The following is a 24,127-nucleotide window of genomic DNA, read 5'->3' on the forward strand; positions in this document are numbered from 1 at the left end:
GCGGCAGCAAGAGAACAGGAAGCACAACTTCGAAAGATACACATAGACGTTGCATACGCACCCTCCGACAATTTTGCAACAGTCCCGAGAAGGAGAGAAAGTAGACAGCTGACCTATTCGAAGAGCTCAGCCCTTCGCACATAACAGGCGTTGCTGAGCGCTGGAGGAGATACGCACACGCGGACACCCATATACAGATCGAGGCTCGCATCCACTGAACGCTTAAAACAACACCCTGCCTCCTCTCTTGTGAGGTGCCTCGAGACCCTCGCATGAAACTCCGTCACACAGGCAGAGAGGCAAAAAGTGCTGAGCAGAATAGAACGAGCGCAGGGTAACGAAAAACAAGTGATATGACACAGCTGTGGCTGTTGGAGAGGAGCTCAAGTCGCATTGCGCACACATGCTCACGCACAGAAGAAGAGAGTCATCAGCGGCAACAACACATCATTACGGGAAAAATGAGCGATCGAGAGGAGGAGAGAAAAAGAAGGCGATTGAGGCCAAAGAGACGTGACCCGTTCGGAAATAGATGAACTATCCACGACAGGACAGCTCCTTTTCGACGCCGGTAAAGAGCCAGTGAGTGGCTTGCATGCCACCTCGAAAAAGCAACCTGACAGACCCCCATCCAGCGCCGTTAATCACTTCACCCCGCCTTCACTCACGCGGTGACTACCGGTACGTCGTTGCAAAGTGGCACAAACGTTTCATAGGAGGATGGGGTCGAATCCCTCACACAATCGCTTTGACGATCGCCGTGTCTCAGAACCCTACGCGTGTGCTTTTTTTTGTGCATCGCCTGCCCAGCGGCCTGACCCACTCCCATCTGAGCTTCAAATACGCTTGCGGCCTAGCACTGCACGCTCCTTTTGGGAAGCGTGTCATACTTTTTTTTTCGAGCGGCCAGTTGGTCGGGTCAGAGCACACTACTCCAAGCTGGTCTCGAGCACTGCTTGTGGTTTCCCTCTATGGCAAGGGTCAGCACGCTTACCGTTCTGCACGGCGAGCGCAGAAACTGTCGCACAGTTTCACACCGGCCAGGCGCCGCTGTTGAAGATGTTTTTTTCTTGTCATCTGCTCCAATGACAGGCTGTTCGTGCGATGTTCGACCGCTCCGCAACACACAGCGGGTCTCTGCTGTGTACATGGCAATCTCGTCGCTTACGCTGCCGGGGGCTCGGGGGATATCACTGTTACCACCAACCAACATGGCAGCTGAATCGCTCAGAAAAAGACCCGGGGACTTTGCCGAATATTCGTGAAACCTTCATGGCCGTATTTTCGGCTTGCGGGCCCCAGCCGGCATCAGGTGAGGAAGTCGGCTGCGTAACGACATGGACGCGTCGACTGGGCAGTGGACGGAACAAGAAACAGTCTTGCTGCTGGCACCCACGATCCTCACGACGAGCGAGCATTCCATGAGACTGTCAGCATAACCGCTGCGGAATTGGCAGCGAGTAAAGAGGGGTGACACAGACCTGTTTCGCCCATAAGGCGTGGAAAGGACCCTCTCAGCAACGGCGAAGGATAGAGAGGGGTGAAATACGAGTGATGGGGATACTGCATGACACACAATTCAAGGTGCAGTAGCCGACCTTTTACATCGTCGCAGGCGCGCTGAGCAGCATTTTGCACGCGACGTGTTGATCGACGTCTGTGGCACCGCATACATACGTGCGTCTGCGCTTGCAGGTGTAGAGGACGTCGTCGAGAGCGGGCGTGAGCGACAAGGGCAATGCGTCAAAGGAAGGGCGAGTACGATACCAAAGAGTTGCAGAAGAGATGCGCCTGTTTAAGGTTGAGGAAGCGCGTTTTCTAGAGGCGAGCCACTGAGGGAGAGATCGCCTGTGGCACTTTCATGCAAGTGACCGCCCCCCACCCAGGTACCTCACACTATCCGGCACCTCAGATGCCGTATGAAAACGAGTCAGCCGTGAGTCATCCACGGCGCATGCGCGACGTCATTGCGCCCTCACCGAGGATTACTGTTTTGGTTCGAAGGCGGTAGCTCCACGTCCGTGCGCGTCATGAACATACACCACAGATGGCAGAGATAGAACCGACGTAGGCGGACAGTATTGTAGTCTACATCAAGCGACCGCATGAACTTGTGTGTGAGCGTTGGCGTCGAGCACCTACTTCTTTATCCTATGGCAGGAGCGGCATCAGCAGCCCCCCCTGCCAGCGCCAACCCTTTCGCCCGCTGCATACTCGTCGAGAGGGGTCCTGAGGCTCGAGGAAGTCGCCGCCGCTGCAGGTGGGTGTACAGCCATCAGCGAGGGCACATTCTTCTCTTCCTGTGTCGACGGCGCATCGAAATCACCTCGTCGAACTTCGTTGTCAGCTTGCGCCGCTACATCCAACGCGAACTCCGGCATTGGCACGGGTGTGAAGTGTTTGAGTCGAAACGCAAACGGCTCGTGCCACGGACGCGATCGCGGAACTTCAACGAAATCGTACGACAGATCCGTCTGATCGGGTTCGGCGAGGCGCCGGGGCTCGGTCACGTCGAGTAGAACGATTTCGCGCAGAAGCGTGCTAATGTTCGGTAACGACGAGGAAGCAGGAGTAGCTGACTGCAATGCGACCAGTGGAAACGCCTGATTGGTCTGCACAGTGTTACCTGCACCGCTGGCAGAGCGCAGGAGACTTGCGAAACGTTGCCTTGCAGCCAAGATAGCAACAAGCTTCTTCAGTGGTCGAAGCACAGCGCGACGAGCCTCCATATCACTCAATGGTTCGGCGCCCTGAAATATATCGTTTGTTGTTGCTGTCATGGAGGTGTCGTAGTGCCGGATGGGCACGAATCCACGGCGATGCCGATCCCCTTGCAACAACTCCTCCTGAAATCGGGAGGCAGCAGCTTCGCGGGCTGCGAGCACCGCCTTTACCTCAGCATCCGATGGAATAGAGAGGCCGACATTTCGCCGAGCAGACGAGCAGATGCGTGAGAGCTCACGGTTCTTCTGGATGCGCTTCAACAGCTCTTTATGTGTCGGTGCCGCAGTGGGTAATCGGACACCTCTCGAATCGCCTTCTTCAGTGTGCATCACTTTTGCTGAGCATTTGAGTTTAGTGAAGAACTTTGTGAAAAGCGTAAGCGCACAAGTCGAAGTAGCAAAGAGTTCAGCAGCGCGAGACTCGCACCGTAGTGGAACTGTAGCGGCAGCAGCGCCATGTGCAGAAGAGGGCCGCATATCATAAAAAAAAACTGCGCAAGGCAACCGCAAGCGCTGAGCCGGCGAGTCCAACACGGCCAAAGGGCAGCTTGGTTGCTGGAGCCGGGAGCAGGCCAGATTCCTCTGGGCAACCGTAACGTCGCAAAGTGCACTCAGGGGTGCATGTCTCCATTTTGTGAAGCGACATCTGTCGAACAGAGAGTCGCCGTCGTCCTCCTGGTAGTATTTGAAGAAAAGAGAGTGAAAAACGGATGGTGGCCACACCCAGGTCAACACAGTGTCCGGAAGCGACGCAGAAAGGAGCAGAGCTATACATTGACGGGCTGCCGGAAGTGCAGCGGCATCACCACAAAGCACTATAAGTGTAAGGCAGGCGCAAAGCTCATGCACTCGGCATTTCTTGACGTGCTGCTGCACCGTCAGAAGATCCTTCGCGCACGTGAGCGATATAGGTTGTGTTGCGCCAGACTCAGCAGCTAGCTTACTGGGCGAAAGTTGTCTGCCGACGGTATATTCCTGCACAAGTCCTATCATAGCAGCCTCGATCTCCCAACAACACTCTTCCACCAGCGGCAAATCATCTGTCGTCGAGTCGTATACAGACCCACAGACTGACTCTAACTCGGTCGAGGCAACACCACCCAGCACGGGGGTACGAAACAGCACAGCACTGCACAACAAGCGCGCTAGCGACTCCGGCGCACTCAACCGCAAAAAGCGCACGCGGCAGTAGCGAGACAGGGGCAGACGAAAAACTAGCGACGTGCAGCCAGCGCATCAAGTACGCGTGAAAATTTGGATGTACCCAACTTCGCGCGAGCACCACTACGCGGTTGGAGGCGAACCCACCCGCCTTGTCGGCGACGAAGACGACCATCTAGCCCTAGAGTGGTTTCCACGGGTTTAGAGAAACTCAGTACACGTCAGCGTTACCGCCACCTTCAGAAGAACGGTGATGCGCCACTTCTGTATTTCGCCAGCGGACAAAACACAAACCAGCATTGTAGACAGATCCACATCAACCATGCACACACTCTCAGCCGGCTCTCTTTGGTCATCCGCGTGAGCACCTCGTCGAGCTGGGGGTGAGTACATCACCACGCCCATAAATGAGAGATTTCACGTCCAACTGTATCGGCCAAATCGTTTTGGTCCGGGCGATGCACGAAAAGCCTAGGGTTCCGTACCACCGCTGACACCTAACCCCCACAAGAATGGAACCTTAACCTCAGTGCTAGGCTCAGCGCGCAAGTCAGTAAAAACATGTGACGGGCATGATGAAAAATATAAAAAAGAGCACTCACCATGCACCGACGGCCTCTCATACGACCAGAACGCTTACATTGTCCGCTAAATATGGTAGTCAAGACAAAAAAGCCCTCCTACATGGTACCTCTACACATGTCAACAATGGCATACCCCTCTTTCCTGCGCTGTGTCCCTCTCCGCTGGTTTGCATGGACGAGGAAGGATTTTGTTGGCACGCACGCGCATGACGAGACGAAATTCTCTCTCACGCGGCTTGCACAGCCAATAAGTAGGTGCGCAGAGAGAGGGACAGGGAGACAGAGGGAGATGGGATCCACCTCAGAGTTACTCGAATCGCTTAGGAGGAAAAGGTACCAAAACAGCTCACACAAACGGGTCAGCAGCCGCGCCGGACGGCACACGGAAAAAGAGAGAAATGACAGGGCAGTAGCGCAGCTGCAGCGTCACGCTTTCTTCTGCTGCTTGGAGGCGCGAGGCTGGAACATGGGCAGCGCGCTCGACACAACGACTCGGTTCATTTTGGGCACCACCTTGGGTGGGATCAGGCTCTTGAGGATGCTGCGCTCCTTGCGCTTCCGGCCGTGGATGCTGTCCTTCAACGTCCGCTCCATGTCCGTGACGGGCTGACGCTTAGACTTCTTGCGCTTCACGCGCTGCTTGCCGTGACGGCCAGGCATTTCCGCGCGGTAACCGGTGGTGGCTCCAGGGTAAGTCTGTGTGTGTGTGTGTGCGTCTGTGCGAGAAGGAAGGAAGGGCACAGGCGCTGCTCAGCAGAGCCGATTTCGAGCTGTGACAGTAATCTCGATTTCTTTGTTGTTTTTTTCTGTGCCGGGAGCTAAGCCAGAGGTGGAGGTAGAGAGCAGATGAGTGGGCGAGGGAAGACGGAGCAAGTAAAGAAATAGGGGAAGGCAGAGAAGCAGAGCAGCCGGCCACAGTGCGGGAGGCGTGGTGGGCATTGGGAAAGGGGAGATGATGGCACTGCACTGGCACCCGGCTTGCAGAATCGTGCACTGGCAAAAAAGGAGGGGGGAGGGGAAGAATGCCGCTACGCCTCTGCACTACTCAGATGCACGGCCTCCTCGTCGTTTGGCTTCTTCGCCCCATCGCAGTGCCACCGACGGACGCACAGCCGAGGAAAGTGGGGTAAAAACAAACACTACCTAGCGGTGGTAGCACAGAGAGAAAGGCACTCGGCGCGAGCCTTGCAGCGGGGAAGGGGGCTGCTTGGCCGCGGGTGCCCGTCGCAGCAGCAGCTCCGGCGACGTGTCCGTCGACGCAACTGCGTCCACCTGCACGGGGTGAAGTTCGGAAAATAACACGCTATGCGACGCCTGCAGCCCCTCCAGGACATGCAGGTAGTTGGCGCTGTTCAGTGTGCGAAAGCTCCTCTCACAGCTCAGCTTGAGCAGCAGCTTGCGTGAGAGGTTGAAGGACGGCTCTGCTTTACGGTCCTTCCGCGGCGACCAGCTCAACTCAACACCTCGCGCCGCCAGACAGTCGCGGAACTCGCGCAGCGCCCGCCGCTTTACGCGGTCACGGTGCGCGTCCGCGCGGGCGTAGTCGCCCGCGTAACAGTTGGCAACCATGCGCTGCTCCCCTGTCGGCGTGCGGCTGCTCAGCCCCAGCGCGGCGTGCTCCTCCGGCTCATACTGCACAACCCTCCAGCAGCAGTAGCACTCCGCAAAGAAGGTGACGTATTCGGACCAGTTGCTAAAACGCTGCATCGCGGCGTCGTAGAAGGGCAGGTCGCGCACGAGGTTTTGCACGTGCGCCGCGGCGATGGAGCCGCAGAACTCGTCGTTCTCGATAATCGTCCGCACATGCTCCTTCAGCAGCATCTCACACGGCAGCGGTGCCCCCACCTCTACCGGCGCGCACCAGTCCACGTCCACCACGAGCGTCACTACCGACGGTACCTCGCGCACAAAACGCGCCGACCACACTGGGGCGCTGTGCGTCAGAGGACCAAGGTAGTGCACTGTCCCCCACGGGAGGCGCAGCGCCAGGAACAGGCCGCGACAGCGAGCGCTGCGCTGTTGCACATCCACGCAGAAGCGCAGCTCCGTGAAGCCGTTGTACCGCCGCGCTTCGGCACGCACTTCGTCGACTGGCAATGCGACCATGTACGCGCAGGGCAGGCACCGCGACGCGAGGTGCAGTCGCACCACCGCCCCGTTGACGGCGAGGTCAACCACCGCTAAGGCGTCCGGGTGGGACAGCTGCGGCGGCATCGCAGGAAACTGCTGCGATGAGCCTTTCTTCCCCATCCCGCAGCGGGCACACAGCGCAAGAAGGACAGGTGGGAAAAAGAAGCGCGTACAAATACCTCCGCGCCAGTCAATAGGTGGTCACGCCCCAAGAGACACGCGCACAGCGATACAAAACAGACGATGTGGCAGGGCGTAGAGAGAGAGACGCCGATGAGGGAAGGCACGCTGAGAAAAGTGGAGAGAGCTGCTGTGGATCCAGTGAAGCACCTGCTCCCCGAGATGGTACGAGGAGCGATGGCAGGGGGCCAGCGCAGGGCAGCATGCAGGGAATCGGCTACGCGACCGTGTCCTTCGAGCAGTGTGCAGCTGCGTCGTGGTGGCTGTGCTGGTGCTGTTGTACTCATTTTAGTGCACGCACCGGCACACCATCGTAGCCCGCCCATGTGCGGTGCGCGATCGGCGGCTGGCAGCTGGCGGCATTGTTTCTGTGAAGCGCGCAATACTGGTGCACACGGCCAGGCAAGCTTCTCCTCTCGTCCCACCTTTCACCCACGCACACTACCAACACTGCAGTGGTGGCAGGGGAAGGGGGCAGCACACACGGGACAGGAGAGGAGTCGCCAAGATGAAGAAGACAACCAAAACATTAAAGCCACGCCCAACTCGTCTGCAGGCCGCGGTCGCGCTGCAGCGGGGGCTGCCTACGATGCCGCACACACGCACGCGGCTACAAAGCCGCTACTTCGGTAGAATGGCGCGCTTCTGCAGGTTCTGGAAGAACGTCCTTGCCAGGCTGAAATCTTTGCGTGTGCGGAAGAACAGTGAGCTGTAGATCAGCGTGAAGAAGACGCCACCAACGAACCCCCAGTTGCGCAGCTCGATGTCGCCCGCCCGCCGCTGCTCAACCAGCCTCGGCGAAACGTACTCGTCGTAGGTGCACTTGAGCAGGTACGGTGCGCCGGCCCACATGATGGGCACGCGCTTCAGGTACGGGATGTAGCACCCACGCATCATCAGCGACAGCGTCGCGTAGCCGGCGTAGGCGCCATTGCTCGTCGCGCTACAGTCAAACTGTGTGTTCGTCTTGGTGCGGCTCACCTGGGCAGCGAACACGTAGGCGAAGCTGGAGAACAGCCCGGCGCCCACGTACACAGCCATCGCGTGCCGCCACCCCAGGGCCTCGGTGAGTGGCTTCGCCAACACCCACGCCATGACGCTGTTGATGACGCAGTCCCTGCCGTTCGTGACGTACAGACACGAGAGCGGGTTCGGGTAAAAGGCACTACTCCGTGTCAGGAACACGTCACGCATTACCATCGGCTTCGGACTGCGCAGCATCACCGGATTTGCTGCGTAGCTATTGGAGTGGTACAGGACAAAGAGCGTCTGGTTTGTGGTGAGCGCCATCGCCATGATGGAGCCGGAGATCTCTGCGTACGACGGCATGCGCAACGTGCGCACTGCTCAGTGCGCGTGCTTATATATATGCGTGTGTGCCGTTGACCTGCCGCGCAGCTAACCGAGAGGTGTGCGGAAGCATGAAATAGGAGAGAGAAGGGGAAGCAGTGTGTGCGGACAAGTGCAAGAAGCGCTCCCCCGTCGAAGAAGCACGAGGCATCGGCAGGGCGGTAGTATGGCAGCGTCGCTGTGAAGCAACACAGCCGCCCCTATGCGAGCCGGTGGAGGTGCGAGGAAGGTCGGGAAGAGGGAGGGGGAGAGGGGAAAGGGGGATGAGGTGGATGATGCGCGCAGGTGCTCACAAGCGCGTGCAAAACGGCAACCGCGCCCACTGCCGAGATGCGGCTCACACGCTGGAGGCAACGTGGCGTATCGAGAAAGGAGCAGGAGCCATCACACCCAAAAGGCACAACAGAAGAAAGCCTGAGAAAGGCGTGCACGGGCACGCGCGCACAAATATGTCTTCGATAGTGATTCTCAACAGCGACACGGAAAATGAGAGAGGCGGGAGGGTGGTGCTCACAAGCGCGACCTGATGCAGCGCTTGTAGGAGAGAACATCCAGGTTGCTGCGCAGCCGAAACAGCGTCAGCACGTTGGTGTGCTTGAATTGCTTCTCCTTGTGGATGTAGTCCACGCCGCCACTGACGGACGTGTCGCATACCGCAACTGCCTCCACCACCGTCGATCCCGCAACAACGGCGCAGTCCATCGCCGCATCCATGCTGCAACCGGAAGAGATAAAGTCGTCCACGATGACCACGCGTGAGGCGGCGTCGATGCTATTGTTGCGCACCGCGACCGGCTGCGCGGGTGGCTTGTCATCCCCCTCCGTGATGAAGGCACTCTCACTGATGTCGTCTCGACGCATCGGCACGAATGGGAGGTGCAGTAACAGCGCGAGCGGCGCACCAAGGATGCAACCGCGCGTCTCGATGCCCAGCACGTGAGTCGGCCCTTGCGCGCCCATGGCGCGGTAACGGTCCGCGAGGAAGTGCAATACGCGCTTGAAAAGGGCAGGTTTCTCTGTGATGGTGCTCACGTCGTACAGACGCGGGATCTTAGTCTGCGGGGCGGACACGGAGGTGGTGTACTGCGCCGCGTCCACCAGCGCCTTCGACAGCGGGTGCTCGGGGTTCAGCATATAGTGGTGCGGGCCCACCTCTACGAGGTCGCCGCCATCCATGGCGCTGCAGCGATACCGCGAATACACACGAAACACAAACGCAGACGGCGGGAGCTATGGCGCAGTGGAGGTGGAGAGGGTGTGCGCATGTGTATGTGTGCAGGGGGTGTGGGAGGGAAGGGGAGGGAAAGGGGATGGCCAGCGTCTTGTATGGAGGGAGAGAGGGCCCGAGAGACAGGGAAGCAAATGCTGAGCAGCACACGGCAACGCCCACTGCGGCGAGCAGAGAGAGACACAGAGTGCGAGAGATGGGACATCGTAGTGCGAGAAGAGCACCAAGACGCGCACATGGCAGAGGAGGGGTGAGAGCATCGCACTCGCCACAAGGTGTCGCGTAGCAACAGAAAAAGAAAAGCACCCAAGAGAGTGCGCTGGAGGACTGCGACACACGCAGCGGCGCGGCACCCGTCGAAAATGCCCCCTCGCCAACTGCGTCGATTGAGCGTTCTCCGTGCTCGACAGTGTTTACACCTTCATGACGTCTTCTTATCGCTGTCTGTTCCGCCGCACTCGACAACAGGCGCCTGTCTGAGCCACGGCTGTCAACTTACTATGGAGAAGCGTGTTGTGATCCACCACAGCATTCATAGGCGGCGCACTGACGTTGTCGTGCGTGCGTGCGAGAGAGGGGAAGAGGAGCCAGCGTGACACAAGATGAGGTGCACGCCAATGTACATGTAGCCAAAGAGCAAAAAGAGTAAGAGAAATGGGTAGCTGAAGGGTACCGGCCTACGTCATTTAGTCGACGGTCGGCTCTCCGTTCGACGGGCGCCCCCTTAATGGCAGTTTCATGATCAGCCTCTCTTGAGTGGGGGGGTAGAAAAGGAGGAGGGGCATTAAGGAGTAGAGAGCAATTAGTTATACGGTATGGTGCTCGCATGCACGCGCACAGAGACGCCACCAGCCCACTGCCGCTTCGCTGGTGCCTTTGCGGCCATGCCCATCAATTTGCTTCCCTGCCGCGTTTGCGTTTGGTGTGTGCGCCACGCGCCACTTCTCATTCGGTCACTCAGAAGCCGCTGTACGCGGCCGGCAACAGCGGGGGGTGTCGCCAGCGCAGCAGACACACTGGCGCACAGAGATAAGCAGAGAGAGACACAAGTAGACACATGCAACGCGACCGCGGATGCGCCTCCGCATTCACTCAGTGGCGGAGTACGGAACGTACGGTGCGCCCTTTACAGCTTCCAGTCGCTTTCTCGTGTGCTTCCCGTCGCCGCCGATGGTATGCTGACCCTCGCCGCAGCGTCAACTGCGGCCGCGCAGGCGGGAAGAGAAAGCGTGGGCAGAGACAGAGAGGAGCGCTGGCCACTTAAGGCAGGTTTTTCGCCACGACATCTCCGCAGCTTATCACACGGGGACCGCTGAACTCCTTCAAGTCTCCGCAGTTCTCCTCAGTCAGGGCATCGTCGGAGAGAAGGCTGATGAACTGAACATCCTTGTAGCGGCCGTTGGCAGTCGTGTGAATCCGCTCCACAGCCTTGAGAAAGGATATCGACAGAATCGAGACCATCTCAACGACCTCAGCGGCGCTCGCAAGCACCAGCTGCAGGCCAGACAGCGCCGTTCCACCCGTTGCCAATACGTCGTCGATAAGCACCACACGCGACCCCTTCCCAATACTGCCGTAGCGGATCGTCATCACCTCTGGCGCCGCCTCCTTGTACTCCTTCTCGTACGGCTCACTGCGGATGAGGAGGCCGGCGTTCTTGTCAGCCTTGCGCATCAGCACGAACGGGATCCCCAGCTCCACGGCGATCATAGGACCGAAGAGGAAGCCGCGCGCATCGAAGCCGAGAATGTGCGTCGGTGCAGGTATCATCGCACGGTAACGCCCCACGAGAAAGTCTCGAATCGCCTTCATTGTCTCTGGAGACTCCGTCACACTGCTGACATTCATCGGCGGCAAAACGATCCACCGAAGGCTGTCCAACGATCCACGACAGACACACGGCCCGTTGCCCCCGCACTCTTTCCTGCGCTGTGTCCCTCTCCGCTGGTTTGCATGGACGAGGAAGGATTTTGTTGGCACGCACGCGCATGACGAGACGAAATTCTCTCTCACGCGGCTTGCACAGCCAATAAGTAGGTGCGCAGAGAGAGGGACAGGGAGACAGAGGGAGATGGGATCCACCTCAGAGTTACTCGAATCGCTTAGGAGGAAAAGGTACCAAAACAGCTCACACAAACGGGTCAGCAGCCGCGCCGGACGGCACACGGAAAAAGAGAGAAATGACAGGGCAGTAGCGCAGCTGCAGCGTCACGCTTTCTTCTGCTGCTTGGAGGCGCGAGGCTGGAACATGGGCAGCGCGCTCGACACAACGACTCGGTTCATTTTGGGCACCACCTTGGGTGGGATCAGGCTCTTGAGGATGCTGCGCTCCTTGCGCTTCCGGCCGTGGATGCTGTCCTTCAACGTCCGCTCCATGTCCGTGACGGGCTGACGCTTAGACTTCTTGCGCTTCACGCGCTGCTTGCCGTGACGGCCAGGCATTTCCGCGCGGTAACCGGTGGTGGCTCCAGGGTAAGTCTGTGTGTGTGTGTGTGTGCGTCTGTGCGAGAAGGAAGGAAGGGCACAGGCGCTGCTCAGCAGAGCCGATTTCGAGCTGTGACAGTAATCTCGATTTCTTTGTTGTTTTTTTCTGTGCCGGGAGCTAAGCCAGAGGTGGAGGTAGAGAGCAGATGAGTGGGCGAGGGAAGACGGAGCAAGTAAAGAAATAGGGGAAGGCAGAGAAGCAGAGCAGCCGGCCACAGTGCGGGAGGCGTGGTGGGCATTGGGAAAGGGGAGATGATGGCACTGCACTGGCACCCGGCTTGCAGAATCGTGCACTGGCAAAAAAGGAGGGGGGAGGGGAAGAATGCCGCTACGCCTCTGCACTACTCAGATGCACGGCCTCCTCGTCGTTTGGCTTCTTCGCCCCATCGCAGTGCCACCGACGGACGCACAGCCGAGGAAAGTGGGGTAAAAACAAACACTACCTAGCGGTGGTAGCACAGAGAGAAAGGCACTCGGCGCGAGCCTTGCAGCGGGGAAGGGGGCTGCTTGGCCGCGGGTGCCCGTCGCAGCAGCAGCTCCGGCGACGTGTCCGTCGACGCAACTGCGTCCACCTGCACGGGGTGAAGTTCGGAAAATAACACGCTATGCGACGCCTGCAGCCCCTCCAGGACATGCAGGTAGTTGGCGCTGTTCAGTGTGCGAAAGCTCCTCTCACAGCTCAGCTTGAGCAGCAGCTTGCGTGAGAGGTTGAAGGACGGCTCTGCTTTACGGTCCTTCCGCGGCGACCAGCTCAACTCAACACCTCGCGCCGCCAGACAGTCGCGGAACTCGCGCAGCGCCCGCCGCTTTACGCGGTCACGGTGCGCGTCCGCGCGGGCGTAGTCGCCCGCGTAACAGTTGGCAACCATGCGCTGCTCCCCTGTCGGCGTGCGGCTGCTCAGCCCCAGCGCGGCGTGCTCCTCCGGCTCATACTGCACAACCCTCCAGCAGCAGTAGCACTCCGCAAAGAAGGTGACGTATTCGGACCAGTTGCTAAAACGCTGCATCGCGGCGTCGTAGAAGGGCAGGTCGCGCACGAGGTTTTGCACGTGCGCCGCGGCGATGGAGCCGCAGAACTCGTCGTTCTCGATAATCGTCCGCACATGCTCCTTCAGCAGCATCTCACACGGCAGCGGTGCCCCCACCTCTACCGGCGCGCACCAGTCCACGTCCACCACGAGCGTCACTACCGACGGTACCTCGCGCACAAAACGCGCCGACCACACTGGGGCGCTGTGCGTCAGAGGACCAAGGTAGTGCACTGTCCCCCACGGGAGGCGCAGCGCCAGGAACAGGCCGCGACAGCGAGCGCTGCGCTGTTGCACATCCACGCAGAAGCGCAGCTCCGTGAAGCCGTTGTACCGCCGCGCTTCGGCACGCACTTCGTCGACTGGCAATGCGACCATGTACGCGCAGGGCAGGCACCGCGACGCGAGGTGCAGTCGCACCACCGCCCCGTTGACGGCGAGGTCAACCACCGCTAAGGCGTCCGGGTGGGACAGCTGCGGCGGCATCGCAGGAAACTGCTGCGATGAGCCTTTCTTCCCCATCCCGCAGCGGGCACACAGCGCAAGAAGGACAGGTGGGAAAAAGAAGCGCGTACAAATACCTCCGCGCCAGTCAATAGGTGGTCACGCCCCAAGAGACACGCGCACAGCGATACAAAACAGACGATGTGGCAGGGCGTAGAGAGAGAGACGCCGATGAGGGAAGGCACGCTGAGAAAAGTGGAGAGAGCTGCTGTGGATCCAGTGAAGCACCTGCTCCCCGAGATGGTACGAGGAGCGATGGCAGGGGGCCAGCGCAGGGCAGCATGCAGGGAATCGGCTACGCGACCGTGTCCTTCGAGCAGTGTGCAGCTGCGTCGTGGTGGCTGTGCTGGTGCTGTTGTACTCATTTTAGTGCACGCACCGGCACACCATCGTAGCCCGCCCATGTGCGGTGCGCGATCGGCGGCTGGCAGCTGGCGGCATTGTTTCTGTGAAGCGCGCAATACTGGTGCACACGGCCAGGCAAGCTTCTCCTCTCGTCCCACCTTTCACCCACGCACACTACCAACACTGCAGTGGTGGCAGGGGAAGGGGCAGCACACACGGGACAGGAGAGGAGTCGCCAAGATGAAGAAGACAACCAAAACATTAAAGCCACGCCCAACTCGTCTGCAGGCCGCGGTCGCGCTGCAGCGGGGGCTGCCTACGATGCCGCACACACGCACGCGGCTACAAAGCCGCTACTTCGGTAGAATGGCGCGCTTCTGCAGGTTCTGGAAGAACGTCTTTGCCAGGCTGAAATCTTTGCGTGTGCGGAAGAACAGTGAGCTGTAGATCAGCGTGAAGAAGACGCCACCAACGAACCCCCAGTTGCGCAGCTCGATGTCGCCCGCCCGCCGCTGCTCAACCAGCCTCGGCGAAACGTACTCGTCGTAGGTGCACTTGAGCAGGTACGGTGCGCCGGCCCACATGATGGGCACGCGCTTCAGGTACGGGATGTAGCACCCACGCATCATCAGCGACAGCGTCGCGTAGCCGGCGTAGGCGCCATTGCTCGTCGCGCTACAGTCAAACTGTGTGTTCGTCTTGGTGCGGCTCACCTGGGCAGCGAACACGTAGGCGAAGCTGGAGAACAGCCCGGCGCCCACGTACACAGCCATCGCGTGCCGCCACCCCAGGGCCTCGGTGAGTGGCTTCGCCAACACCCACGCCATGACGCTGTTGATGACGCAGTCCCTGCCGTTCGTGACGTACAGACACGAGAGCGGGTTCGGGTAAAAGGCACTACTCCGTGTCAGGAACACGTCACGCATTACCATCGGCTTCGGACTGCGCAGCATCACCGGATTTGCTGCGTAGCTATTGGAGTGGTACAGGACAAAGAGCGTCTGGTTTGTGGTGAGCGCCATCGCCATGATGGAGCCGGAGATCTCTGCGTACGACGGCATGCGCAACGTGCGCACTGCTCAGTGCGCGTGCTTATATATATGCGTGTGTGCCGTTGACCTGCCGCGCAGCTAACCGAGAGGTGTGCGGAAGCATGAAATAGGAGAGAGAAGGGGAAGCAGTGTGTGCGGACAAGTGCAAGAAGCGCTCCCCCGTCGAAGAAGCACGAGGCATCGGCAGGGCGGTAGTATGGCAGCGTCGCTGTGAAGCAACACAGCCGCCCCTATGCGAGCCGGTGGAGGTGCGAGGAAGGTCGGGAAGAGGGAGGGGGAGAGGGGAAAGGGGGATGAGGTGGATGATGCGCGCAGGTGCTCACAAGCGCGTGCAAAACGGCAACCGCGCCCACTGCCGAGATGCGGCTCACACGCTGGAGGCAACGTGGCGTATCGAGAAAGGAGCAGGAGCCATCACACCCAAAAGGCACAACAGAAGAAAGCCTGAGAAAGGCGTGCACGGGCACGCGCGCACAAATATGTCTTCGATAGTGATTCTCAACAGCGACACGGAAAATGAGAGAGGCGGGAGGGTGGTGCTCACAAGCGCGACCTGATGCAGCGCTTGTAGGAGAGAACATCCAGGTTGCTGCGCAGCCGAAACAGCGTCAGCACGTTGGTGTGCTTGAATTGCTTCTCCTTGTGGATGTAGTCCACGCCGCCACTGACGGACGTGTCGCATACCGCAACTGCCTCCACCACCGTCGATCCCGCAACAACGGCGCAGTCCATCGCCGCATCCATGCTGCAACCGGAAGAGATAAAGTCGTCCACGATGACCACGCGTGAGGCGGCGTCGATGCTATTGTTGCGCACCGCGACCGGCTGCGCGGGTGGCTTGTCATCCCCCTCCGTGATGAAGGCACTCTCACTGATGTCGTCTCGACGCATCGGCACGAATGGGAGGTGCAGTAACAGCGCGAGCGGCGCACCAAGGATGCAACCGCGCGTCTCGATGCCCAGCACGTGAGTCGGCCCTTGCGCGCCCATGGCGCGGTAACGGTCCGCGAGGAAGTGCAATACGCGCTTGAAAAGGGCAGGTTTCTCTGTGATGGTGCTCACGTCGTACAGACGCGGGATCTTAGTCTGCGGGGCGGACACGGAGGTGGTGTACTGCGCCGCGTCCACCAGCGCCTTCGACAGCGGGTGCTCGGGGTTCAGCATATAGTGGTGCGGGCCCACCTCTACGAGGTCGCCGCCATCCATGGCGCTGCAGCGATACCGCGAATACACACGAAACACAAACGCAGACGGCGGGAGCTATGGCGCAGTGGAGGTGGAGAGGGTGTGCGCATGTGTATGTGTGCAGGGGGTGTGGGAGGGAAGGGGAGGGAAAGGGGATGGCCAGCGTCTTGTATGGAGGGAGAGAGGGCCCGAGAGACAGGGAAGCAAATGCTGAGCAGCACACGGCAACGCCCACTGCGGCGAGCAGAGAGAGACACAGAGTGCGAGAGATGGGACATCGTAGTGCGAGAAGAGCACCAAGACGCGCACATGGCAGAGGAGGGGTGAGAGCATCGCACTCGCCACAAGGTGTCGCGTAGCAACAGAAAAAGAAAAGCACCCAAGAGAGTGCGCTGGAGGACTGCGACACACGCAGCGGCGCGGCACCCGTCGAAAATGCCCCCTCGCCAACTGCGTCGATTGAGCGTTCTCCGTGCTCGACAGTGTTTACACCTTCATGACGTCTTCTTATCGCTGTCTGTTCCGCCGCACTCGACAACAGGCGCCTGTCTGAGCCACGGCTGTCAACTTACTATGGAGAAGCGTGTTGTGATCCACCACAGCATTCATAGGCGGCGCACTGACGTTGTCGTGCGTGCGTGCGAGAGAGGGGAAGAGGAGCCAGCGTGACACAAGATGAGGTGCACGCCAATGTACATGTAGCCAAAGAGCAAAAAGAGTAAGAGAAATGGGTAGCTGAAGGGTACCGGCCTACGTCATTTAGTCGACGGTCGGCTCTCCGTTCGACGGGCGCCCCCTTAATGGCAGTTTCATGATCAGCCTCTCTTGAGTGGGGGGGGGGGGGGGGGGGTAGAAAAGGAGGAGGGGGCATTAAGGAGTAGAGAGCAATTAGTTATACGGTATGGTGCTCGCATGCACGCGCACAGAGACGCCACCAGCCCACTGCCGCTTCGCTGGTGCCTTTGCGGCCATGCCCATCAATTTGCTTCCCTGCCGCGTTTGCGTTTGGTGTGTGCGCCACGCGCCACTTCTCATTCGGTCACTCAGAAGCCGCTGTACGCGGCCGGCAACAGCGGGGGGTGTCGCCAGCGCAGCAGACACACTGGCGCACAGAGATAAGCAGAGAGAGACACAAGTAGACACATGCAACGCGACCGCGGATGCGCCTCCGCATTCACTCAGTGGCGGAGTACGGAACGTACGGTGCGCCCTTTACAGCTTCCAGTCGCTTTCTCGTGTGCTTCCCGTCGCCGCCGATGGTATGCTGACCCTCGCCGCAGCGTCAACTGCGGCCGCGCAGGCGGGAAGAGAAAGCGTGGGCAGAGACAGAGAGGAGCGCTGGCCACTTAAGGCAGGTTTTTCGCCACGACATCTCCGCAGCTTATCACACGGGGACCGCTGAACTCCTTCAAGTCTCCGCAGTTCTCCTCAGTCAGGGCATCGTCGGAGAGAAGGCTGATGAACTGAACATCCTTGTAGCGGCCGTTGGCAGTCGTGTGAATCCGCTCCACAGCCTTGAGAAAGGATATCGACAGAATCGAGACCATCTCAACGACCTCAGCGGCGCTCGCAAGCACCAGCTGCAGGCCAGACAGCGCCGTTCCACCCGTTGCCAATACGTCGTCGATAAGCACCACACGCGACCCCTTCCCAATACTGCCGTAGCGGATCGTCATCACCTCTGGCGCCGCCTCCTTGTACTCCTTCTCGTACGGCTCACTGCGGATGAGGAGGCCGGCGTTCTTGTCAGCCTTGCGCATCAGCACGAACGGGATCCCCAGCTCCACGGCGATCATAGGACCGAAGAGGAAGCCGCGCGCATCGAAGCCGAGAATGTGCGTCGGTGCAGGTATCATCGCACGGTAACGCCCCACGAGAAAGTCTCGAATCGCCTTCATTGTCTCTGGAGACTCCGTCACACTGCTGACATCGGCGAAGCGAGGGACATCTCGGGGCGAGAAGAGTGGGGAGTACCAGCGGTAGCAGTGTCTGAGGAGCTTTGAGAGCTCATGCGACTCTTCGAGGATGTAGCTGTGGTGCGCCACCTCTCGCAGACACATCCTTGCAGGCTGAACGAGGAATAATCACGTAAAGTTAGATGAAAAAAGGTTTGGGTGGGGAGTTCAGGGAGGGTCGTTGCCAGAGAGTGCGAGGAGGGAAGCGCGAAAAAAGGCTTGGTTTGAGAGTCGCGGTTGCGGACGTGTTTATGTTCGTATGGCGTGTGTGTGGCGGTGTTGCCTGCTGCGCGCAGGAGGTTGTGCAGTGGAGGCGATAGAGGATTAGTGGCGGACGCAGAGAACGGCCAAGGGAAGCAAACACTGCGAGCGCTGTGATGCATGGCGTCCACAGAGTGTGCTAAAGGGCACCCGCGTCGAAGGCACATACACAAATGAAAGTGACGCATAGCAGTCGGCTCGACTGCAACACTCAACAACGACACGATTCTGTAGTGCCTGAGGAGGGGCGAAGCGCACTGGCAGGCGGGAAGGGCGGTGCTTAGCCCTGCTATTTTCTGCAGCAGAACTGGTACTCTCACACCTTATACAAAGCTGTAGGTCGACTGCCTTGTTACCTCTATGACATGGCTGCACTCTTACAGCGACTCTCCTGAAATGGTCGGCGCACCGTGAAAGTAAAGGCGTCTTTTATGTTCGGTCCATATGGGAAGAGCCAGGGATAGCCGGGATACAGCTGCGTGGACTTTTTTGGGAACTGGTAGGATAGGCGCAGGCACCTAGTGCCACTCTGTGTCTGTAGATGCAGTCGCACGCGCCGAGTCAGGTGACGCGCTCAGACGCTCCATGCGCAACCTTTCGAGCTCGTAGACGGCAGCAATGTCTTCCGCTGCGAAGCTGGCACGCCCGTGACTTGCCGCGTGGGCACGCATGAGCGCCATGGCAGCAGAAAAGGAGTTGTTGTGCAGCAATGAATCTCTATTGTTCCAGCATGGCAGGTTTTCCGAGAGTTCAAAAAGCGCGCGTGATGCCCTCTCCGACAATGTGTCGTCCATCTCTGATGATGCGTCCAGGCACCGGACGGCGTCCAGATAGTCTCGTACCGCGCCACTGCTAAAGTGGTCGGTGTGAGCAGCCTCTTGAGGGGATATGCTTGCGTCAGCACTCCACCGCAGTCTCGTGGCGAAGCGAAATAGCGGGTGCACGGCATCGGGTGCGTTTGAGGTGTCCAGGGCGAGCGCAGAGACGTCGACGGGCAGCTCCAGCGTTTGATAGGGATATTCGAGCAGCAGGAGCTGTTTGTGGACGAGCGCGAACATCCCCTCGTACCACGCCTCATCCTGTCCGCTTAGTGATGCGCAGTCGATCGTCAGGTGAGTTCCGTTGGCCACCTGTAGAACGCCACTCTCGAGATAATTGAGCTCGTTGTTATACTTTGGGGTAAGACGCCGCGGAGCAGGGAGCTGCAACGTGTCGCCTGTGAGCAGGATCTCAGCCACAGGGACGATCTCTCGCAACTGCGCGGACCACTCCGCGACGACAAGGTTAGGGGAGCAAATAAGCAGCGGGAGGTCGCCAACTGGCATCGATGCACTGTGTGCATGCACTTTCGCACACAAATGAAGCAGCACGTATTCTGCTGTCAGTGCGTCGCCTTTGGTCAGTGTCTCCGTAAGGTATTCAATAGCACTACTACGAGCCTCTGTGATGCGCGAGGCGATTAGCTCCGTCACGGCGATATGCCGGCGCACCGCAAGAGAGCTTATTGGCGCGTAAGAAAGACAAAGAAGTCTGCTTACAAGGCCGCGGGAGAGCTCCGTAGCATTCCAAGCACTAAATCGCTCGAAATCGTCGGCCTCGTTCACTGGGAGCTGGTCCTCGGGAAAGTGCTGGTAGCCGTAGAAATCTATCACGTCATTTATACGAAACGGGTTCTGTCGTGCGCCATCTCCGGTCGGCAGCAGCACCGTGACGACACACGCACCTTGAAGCTGAGGGCTGCACGAGGGATGCGGGAAATTCAAATACGGCTCAGCGCAGGACAAGGCTGATGACTTCTCCGGTGGGTCATGGGCGTCGCTCGTGTCGATGGTGTGCCTGGCGTGCTTCCGGATACGATCATCCTCTGTGCGGGGTACAGTGGCAGCTGTGGAGGCGTCGCCGTCGCGGTCGGTGCGCTTACCGAGGGTGGTTGAATGCGCCGCGTCGAAGCTGCGGGAGGGTTCATCTGCGGCGTAAAAGTGCAGGTTGCCAGGAACAGGGATCACATACAGCGAAACGGCGTCCGTATATTGCACGTCATCCCCATCCATCGCCTTGCGCGGCCCCCCGCATGAGAAAAAGTTCTGGCCGGAGGCACAGAAAAGATGGAGCTCTGGCTGTACCTCCTGAATCATGCCGCGGCAGCGGCAGAGCTTGCCGATAGAGTGGGCCAGCTGTGTCGGTGGAAAGACATCAACTGCCGCCTTTTGGCACTCCGGAGACTGAAGATAGCTGTGAGCGTAGCGGATAGCGTCGGTAAGGGAGCCCGTAGCAGTGCTGCGCTCGCGCAGCAGCGCCTCCATTTCATGTAGTGTCGGCATCCCTACCACGGTACGTCAAGAAAAGGTCTCCACCGATGGTGAGGACGTAAAGGAGGCAGCGCGCCACCGCTCAAAAAGCAAAGCGCACAATTCAGCGCGGAATCGCTCGCCCGTTGGGGCGCTGCAGAACGCGATTACCGTCGGTACGGCCGCGACCAAAATGCACAGGAAGCCACCAAAAGTGCCGTCAGGTCAGCGAAATGGGAATACCTCCGGGAGGTGCGCAGCAATATTTAGAGACACTGACAGCGAGCTGGTTCCAGCAATTCTTGGCGGTAGTCAACAGCGAAGGAAGAGGTCGTTCTCTTAAGGTCGACGCCGTCGTGATAAAGTGTCGGCTGACGCTGTCTTCACAAGCACAGCGCAACGACGGAACGCACTCGAGCACAGATAAGGAGAGGGGTCGCAAAAGGGGGGTGATGGCGCACTCAAGAGGGAAAGGGGCCATCATGCGGTTGCTGAGACGCTCTGGCCAGAGGAAGCACCGGCAGAGGTATGAGCATCTCTGATGCAGTGGAGGAGTGTGGCCAGAAGACACCCTTTAGGCCGTCCTGGCAAGGAACGAGTTCATGATGTTCTTTGTTGTCTCGTTCGAGGCCCCTTCGTATACCACCTCCGCCATCCGGTGCTGTCTGCACCCATCTGCGGCAGTATTACGGTGGCCATGGAGAAGAACCCATGCCGAGCCCCTGGTGAATGGAATGAGCAGCGTCCCGGACTCTCACCCGTACGGGTGTGCCTCCGATGCCTGTGTTCCTCGTTCCTCGCACCTCACTACGAGTGCACATTTGCCTGCCGTGTGCGTTGGGGAGGGGGGAGAGGGGGGAGGACGGACGGACATGGACGGCGACAGCAGAGAGAGAGACCGCAAACACCCCTCCTCTTGACAGAGTCGTTCGCGGCAGCGGAAAAACTGCACATGGCAACTGTTAGATAGTCAGAGGGAAGTCAAAGGAGGGCGGAAGGGGTCGGCGAACGTGGCGAACGCACACACGCAGAAAGGGCACGAGCGGAGGTGACGACATACATGCGCGCCACAACGTACAACAGAGAGCGGATGAAACGAAACACTTACGGCGGGCTCACCTTTGAGGAGAAAGAAGCGCGCAAAGGGACAGGTGCGCGAGCGCGCACGAAGGATGGGTGGGCAAGCGGAACGAGGGTGAGGGAGAGAAACGTTCACAGGCACTTGTGCGCTTAGATGCCTGTGAATGTGGAGGCAACATGGAGCAGAGTCCACACGCACAAAAGACACACACGTTCAATGAAGGCCACAGACGTAGAGGTGATTGGCAGGGGGGTGGGAGAGCCGTGTCCATGATGATACACGTATCGTTGAACGCGTAGCGAAGAGAACAGCACCCGAGGCACCCCTTGACATTCCAACAGTAGCACGCTCGACGTTAGCGAGGAAATGGTCCCGGGAGGGCGGGAAGCGTGCAGGTAATCAAGCGAAAGAGAGAGAGAGGTGATGTGTGTCTTCGACGCAGCTGGCAAAGATGCCGCGCCGTCACCCCAGACGCCAACTACATACCTACATAATGAAATAGAAAGAGGGCGAAGCACAGGTGAGCGGATGTGTTAGAGAGGAGAAAAAAGTCCCTCCCACCCACACGAGAGGGGCCCAGCACCGCGCCACTGATCGGCTGACAGCAACTGCCGGCACAAGCACATACACAGCTACGCATCAAGTGAGAGGAACATGGAGTGGGTGAAGAAGACATGAAAGAGATGATATACCCAGCAGGTCGCACGCTAAAGCGTCGGTTATAGAAGAGCATGACAAAGTCCGCGACGTTTCGTTTGCTCTCTCGACGTACCCGCTCCCTTGCCATGCATCAGATGGGCTCAGCCGCGTTCCCATCCCGGTCTGGTGACGAGGTCCCACGCAGCGCGTGGCGGTGCAACTCAGTTGTAGAGACAGCCAGTGCAACAACGCACCGAATCAGGAGCGGAAGCATGGCCTTCACCTACAAGCACACCTATCACGGAAATCGCTCCCTGATGCGTCGCGCAGGGTAGCGCACAATGTCTACCGCAAGGAGAAAGTGACGGTCAGCTGCGATGCGTTCGCGTTGCGGCAACACTCTGTCTGTCACGTGGACGATACAGACGCTCTCGCCCAGGCAGGTCGCAGCGGCGAAGCCCCGTCTACAGCCTCACCGCTAAAATCCGTAACGATACACTGCCCTGGTTCCCTCGCACACCATCGGCACTTGGCTTCGGGTGGCTTTCCACCAGTGGTGCGGCACTGGAAAGGGCGTGGCTGAGGGGGAATACTGAGCCTCCCCAGGCGAAACCGGGTACGGTACCTTTGAGATACAGCGCTTCAGTGTCCCTCGGCAGACCGAAGATAGCCAGCGAGAGGGGAAGAGGAAAAGGTGGTGGTGAGGAGGAGTACGTGAAAGGGTAACACAGGCGACGCGAATTCGTATGAGATGAAAAGAAGGGAAGAGAAACGGTGAAGTCCAAACGGGAGCCCACAACAATAAAAAAAATGCACCGCTAAGTGAGAAAATATGTTCACAGAGAAAAGGGGAGAGGAGCCGACAAAGGGCGAAAGAAAAAAACGGAGTGCGGAGGCAGAACGGTGCGTCTGCTGCTACTGCCACCCACGTGAGCGGCCTTCCCTCCCCCGCCTTGGCTTCTCTTCGCTCCACGACGCCAGTGGAAGAAAGGTGCTTTATATATATATATAATATGCAAAGCACCGAAGCCACAACACACAGGTGAGCAGCCGCATACGGAGGGGATGCCGCTTTCGCCCCTTTACCGAAGCATAACGGCCCATTACCTTTCGGCTATTTGTATGTTTGAGTGGGCGCCTGTGCACGAGGATGCCTCCGGAGTTTCCTTGCGTCCTCGCACCCTGCAGCGAAGCACGAAGGAGGAGTGAGAGCGTATAACGGGCGACGTGGCAGATCTACGGAGGCGCGATGGAGAGCAAACCCAGACGAGGAGAAGGGAGGCGGGTGCCTTTTGATGTAAAGGAGCCGAATGCAGCGTCCATCTCCCCCTCCTCCTCTAAGAGTGAAAAGCAGAAAACACGCACGCACATACTTGTGTGCACAAGTCCAGGACGCGAGGAACGAACACAGTGCAACACCGGCATCACACAAAGCAGAAGAGGAGGGAAGGTGCTGTGATCACGACAATCCGAGCGCCACCAAAGCATGGCGCGCAAGTGCGCACTGCCTCAGGAGCTTGACCACGCAAAAACAAAGAGAGAGGGGGGGGCAAGCGAGGCGTCCTTTCCGCGCGCCGCATGCGGCTGATCGAATATTAAGCGATAGGGTCGAAGAATAGAAGAAGGGAAGATGGCACAGCCCACGTCTTTGGTGCGCACGCACACCCTCCGAAATGCGCGCGTGCGCAGACAGAGATGCATCAGTGACACAAACAGGTTGTACCATGTGATGGGCCCCCCTACGATGAAACTCAGGCATACCACACGCGCACTAACAAAAGGGAGCGGCCTCTCCACGCATGAACGGAGAAGGAACGCAGGGGCTCACATAAGCGGCACACAAGCACTTCCGCGCATTCAACCAGAGGTGAGAGGGCTGAGCTCTGGAAAATAATATGATAGGCTCATAGATGACCCAGTGGCCTCCATTGCCCGTTTGCTGTTCTTTC

General features: G+C 58.9%; 11 protein-coding genes across 11 annotated transcripts; all 11 read right to left on the minus strand.

Annotated features, from left to right (window-relative positions):
* Nucleotides 1-4,894: 4,894 nt before the first annotated feature.
* Nucleotides 4,895-5,128, minus strand: LSCM1_04010 (uncharacterized protein; the record flags this gene model as incomplete). The annotated part of the gene is made up of 1 exon (XM_067321535.1): nucleotides 4,895-5,128. One exon carries the CDS (start codon nucleotides 5,126-5,128, stop codon nucleotides 4,895-4,897), a length of 234 nt encoding a protein of 77 aa, XP_067177766.1.
* Nucleotides 5,129-5,611: 483 nt separating this feature from the next.
* On the minus strand, nucleotides 5,612-6,718 carry LSCM1_04011 (uncharacterized protein; the record flags this gene model as incomplete). Its single annotated transcript, XM_067321536.1, has 1 exon — nucleotides 5,612-6,718. The coding sequence occupies one exon, from the start codon at nucleotides 6,716-6,718 to the stop codon at nucleotides 5,612-5,614; it is 1,107 nt and encodes a 368-aa protein (XP_067177767.1).
* Nucleotides 6,719-7,399: 681 nt separating this feature from the next.
* On the minus strand, nucleotides 7,400-8,107 carry LSCM1_04012 (uncharacterized protein; the record flags this gene model as incomplete). Its single annotated transcript, XM_067321537.1, has 1 exon — nucleotides 7,400-8,107. One exon carries the CDS (start codon nucleotides 8,105-8,107, stop codon nucleotides 7,400-7,402), a length of 708 nt encoding a protein of 235 aa, XP_067177768.1.
* Nucleotides 8,108-8,638: 531 nt separating this feature from the next.
* On the minus strand, nucleotides 8,639-9,304 carry LSCM1_04013 (uncharacterized protein; the record flags this gene model as incomplete). Its single annotated transcript, XM_067321538.1, has 1 exon — nucleotides 8,639-9,304. One exon carries the CDS (start codon nucleotides 9,302-9,304, stop codon nucleotides 8,639-8,641), a length of 666 nt encoding a protein of 221 aa, XP_067177769.1.
* A 1,312-nt stretch (nucleotides 9,305-10,616) lies between these two features.
* On the minus strand, nucleotides 10,617-11,168 carry LSCM1_04014 (uncharacterized protein; the record flags this gene model as incomplete). Its single annotated transcript, XM_067321539.1, has 1 exon — nucleotides 10,617-11,168. One exon carries the CDS (start codon nucleotides 11,166-11,168, stop codon nucleotides 10,617-10,619), a length of 552 nt encoding a protein of 183 aa, XP_067177770.1.
* A 396-nt stretch (nucleotides 11,169-11,564) lies between these two features.
* On the minus strand, nucleotides 11,565-11,798 carry LSCM1_04015 (uncharacterized protein; the record flags this gene model as incomplete). Its single annotated transcript, XM_067321540.1, has 1 exon — nucleotides 11,565-11,798. One exon carries the CDS (start codon nucleotides 11,796-11,798, stop codon nucleotides 11,565-11,567), a length of 234 nt encoding a protein of 77 aa, XP_067177771.1.
* A 485-nt stretch (nucleotides 11,799-12,283) lies between these two features.
* On the minus strand, nucleotides 12,284-13,390 carry LSCM1_04016 (uncharacterized protein; the record flags this gene model as incomplete). Its single annotated transcript, XM_067321541.1, has 1 exon — nucleotides 12,284-13,390. One exon carries the CDS (start codon nucleotides 13,388-13,390, stop codon nucleotides 12,284-12,286), a length of 1,107 nt encoding a protein of 368 aa, XP_067177772.1.
* Nucleotides 13,391-14,070: 680 nt separating this feature from the next.
* Nucleotides 14,071-14,778, minus strand: LSCM1_04017 (uncharacterized protein; the record flags this gene model as incomplete). Its single annotated transcript, XM_067321542.1, has 1 exon — nucleotides 14,071-14,778. One exon carries the CDS (start codon nucleotides 14,776-14,778, stop codon nucleotides 14,071-14,073), a length of 708 nt encoding a protein of 235 aa, XP_067177773.1.
* A 531-nt stretch (nucleotides 14,779-15,309) lies between these two features.
* Nucleotides 15,310-15,975, minus strand: LSCM1_04018 (uncharacterized protein; the record flags this gene model as incomplete). Its single annotated transcript, XM_067321543.1, has 1 exon — nucleotides 15,310-15,975. One exon carries the CDS (start codon nucleotides 15,973-15,975, stop codon nucleotides 15,310-15,312), a length of 666 nt encoding a protein of 221 aa, XP_067177774.1.
* Nucleotides 15,976-17,300: 1,325 nt separating this feature from the next.
* On the minus strand, nucleotides 17,301-18,014 carry LSCM1_04019 (uncharacterized protein; the record flags this gene model as incomplete). Its single annotated transcript, XM_067321544.1, has 1 exon — nucleotides 17,301-18,014. One exon carries the CDS (start codon nucleotides 18,012-18,014, stop codon nucleotides 17,301-17,303), a length of 714 nt encoding a protein of 237 aa, XP_067177775.1.
* A 674-nt stretch (nucleotides 18,015-18,688) lies between these two features.
* LSCM1_04020 (uncharacterized protein) lies at nucleotides 18,689-20,491 on the minus strand (the record flags this gene model as incomplete). The annotated part of the gene is made up of 1 exon (XM_067321545.1): nucleotides 18,689-20,491. One exon carries the CDS (start codon nucleotides 20,489-20,491, stop codon nucleotides 18,689-18,691), a length of 1,803 nt encoding a protein of 600 aa, XP_067177776.1.
* Nucleotides 20,492-24,127: the final 3,636 nt, after the last annotated feature.

The sequence above is a fragment of the Leishmania martiniquensis genome, chromosome 26 (genome assembly GCF_017916325.1).
Source record: "Leishmania martiniquensis isolate LSCM1 chromosome 26, whole genome shotgun sequence".
NCBI lineage: Eukaryota > Euglenozoa > Kinetoplastea > Trypanosomatida > Trypanosomatidae > Leishmania > Leishmania martiniquensis.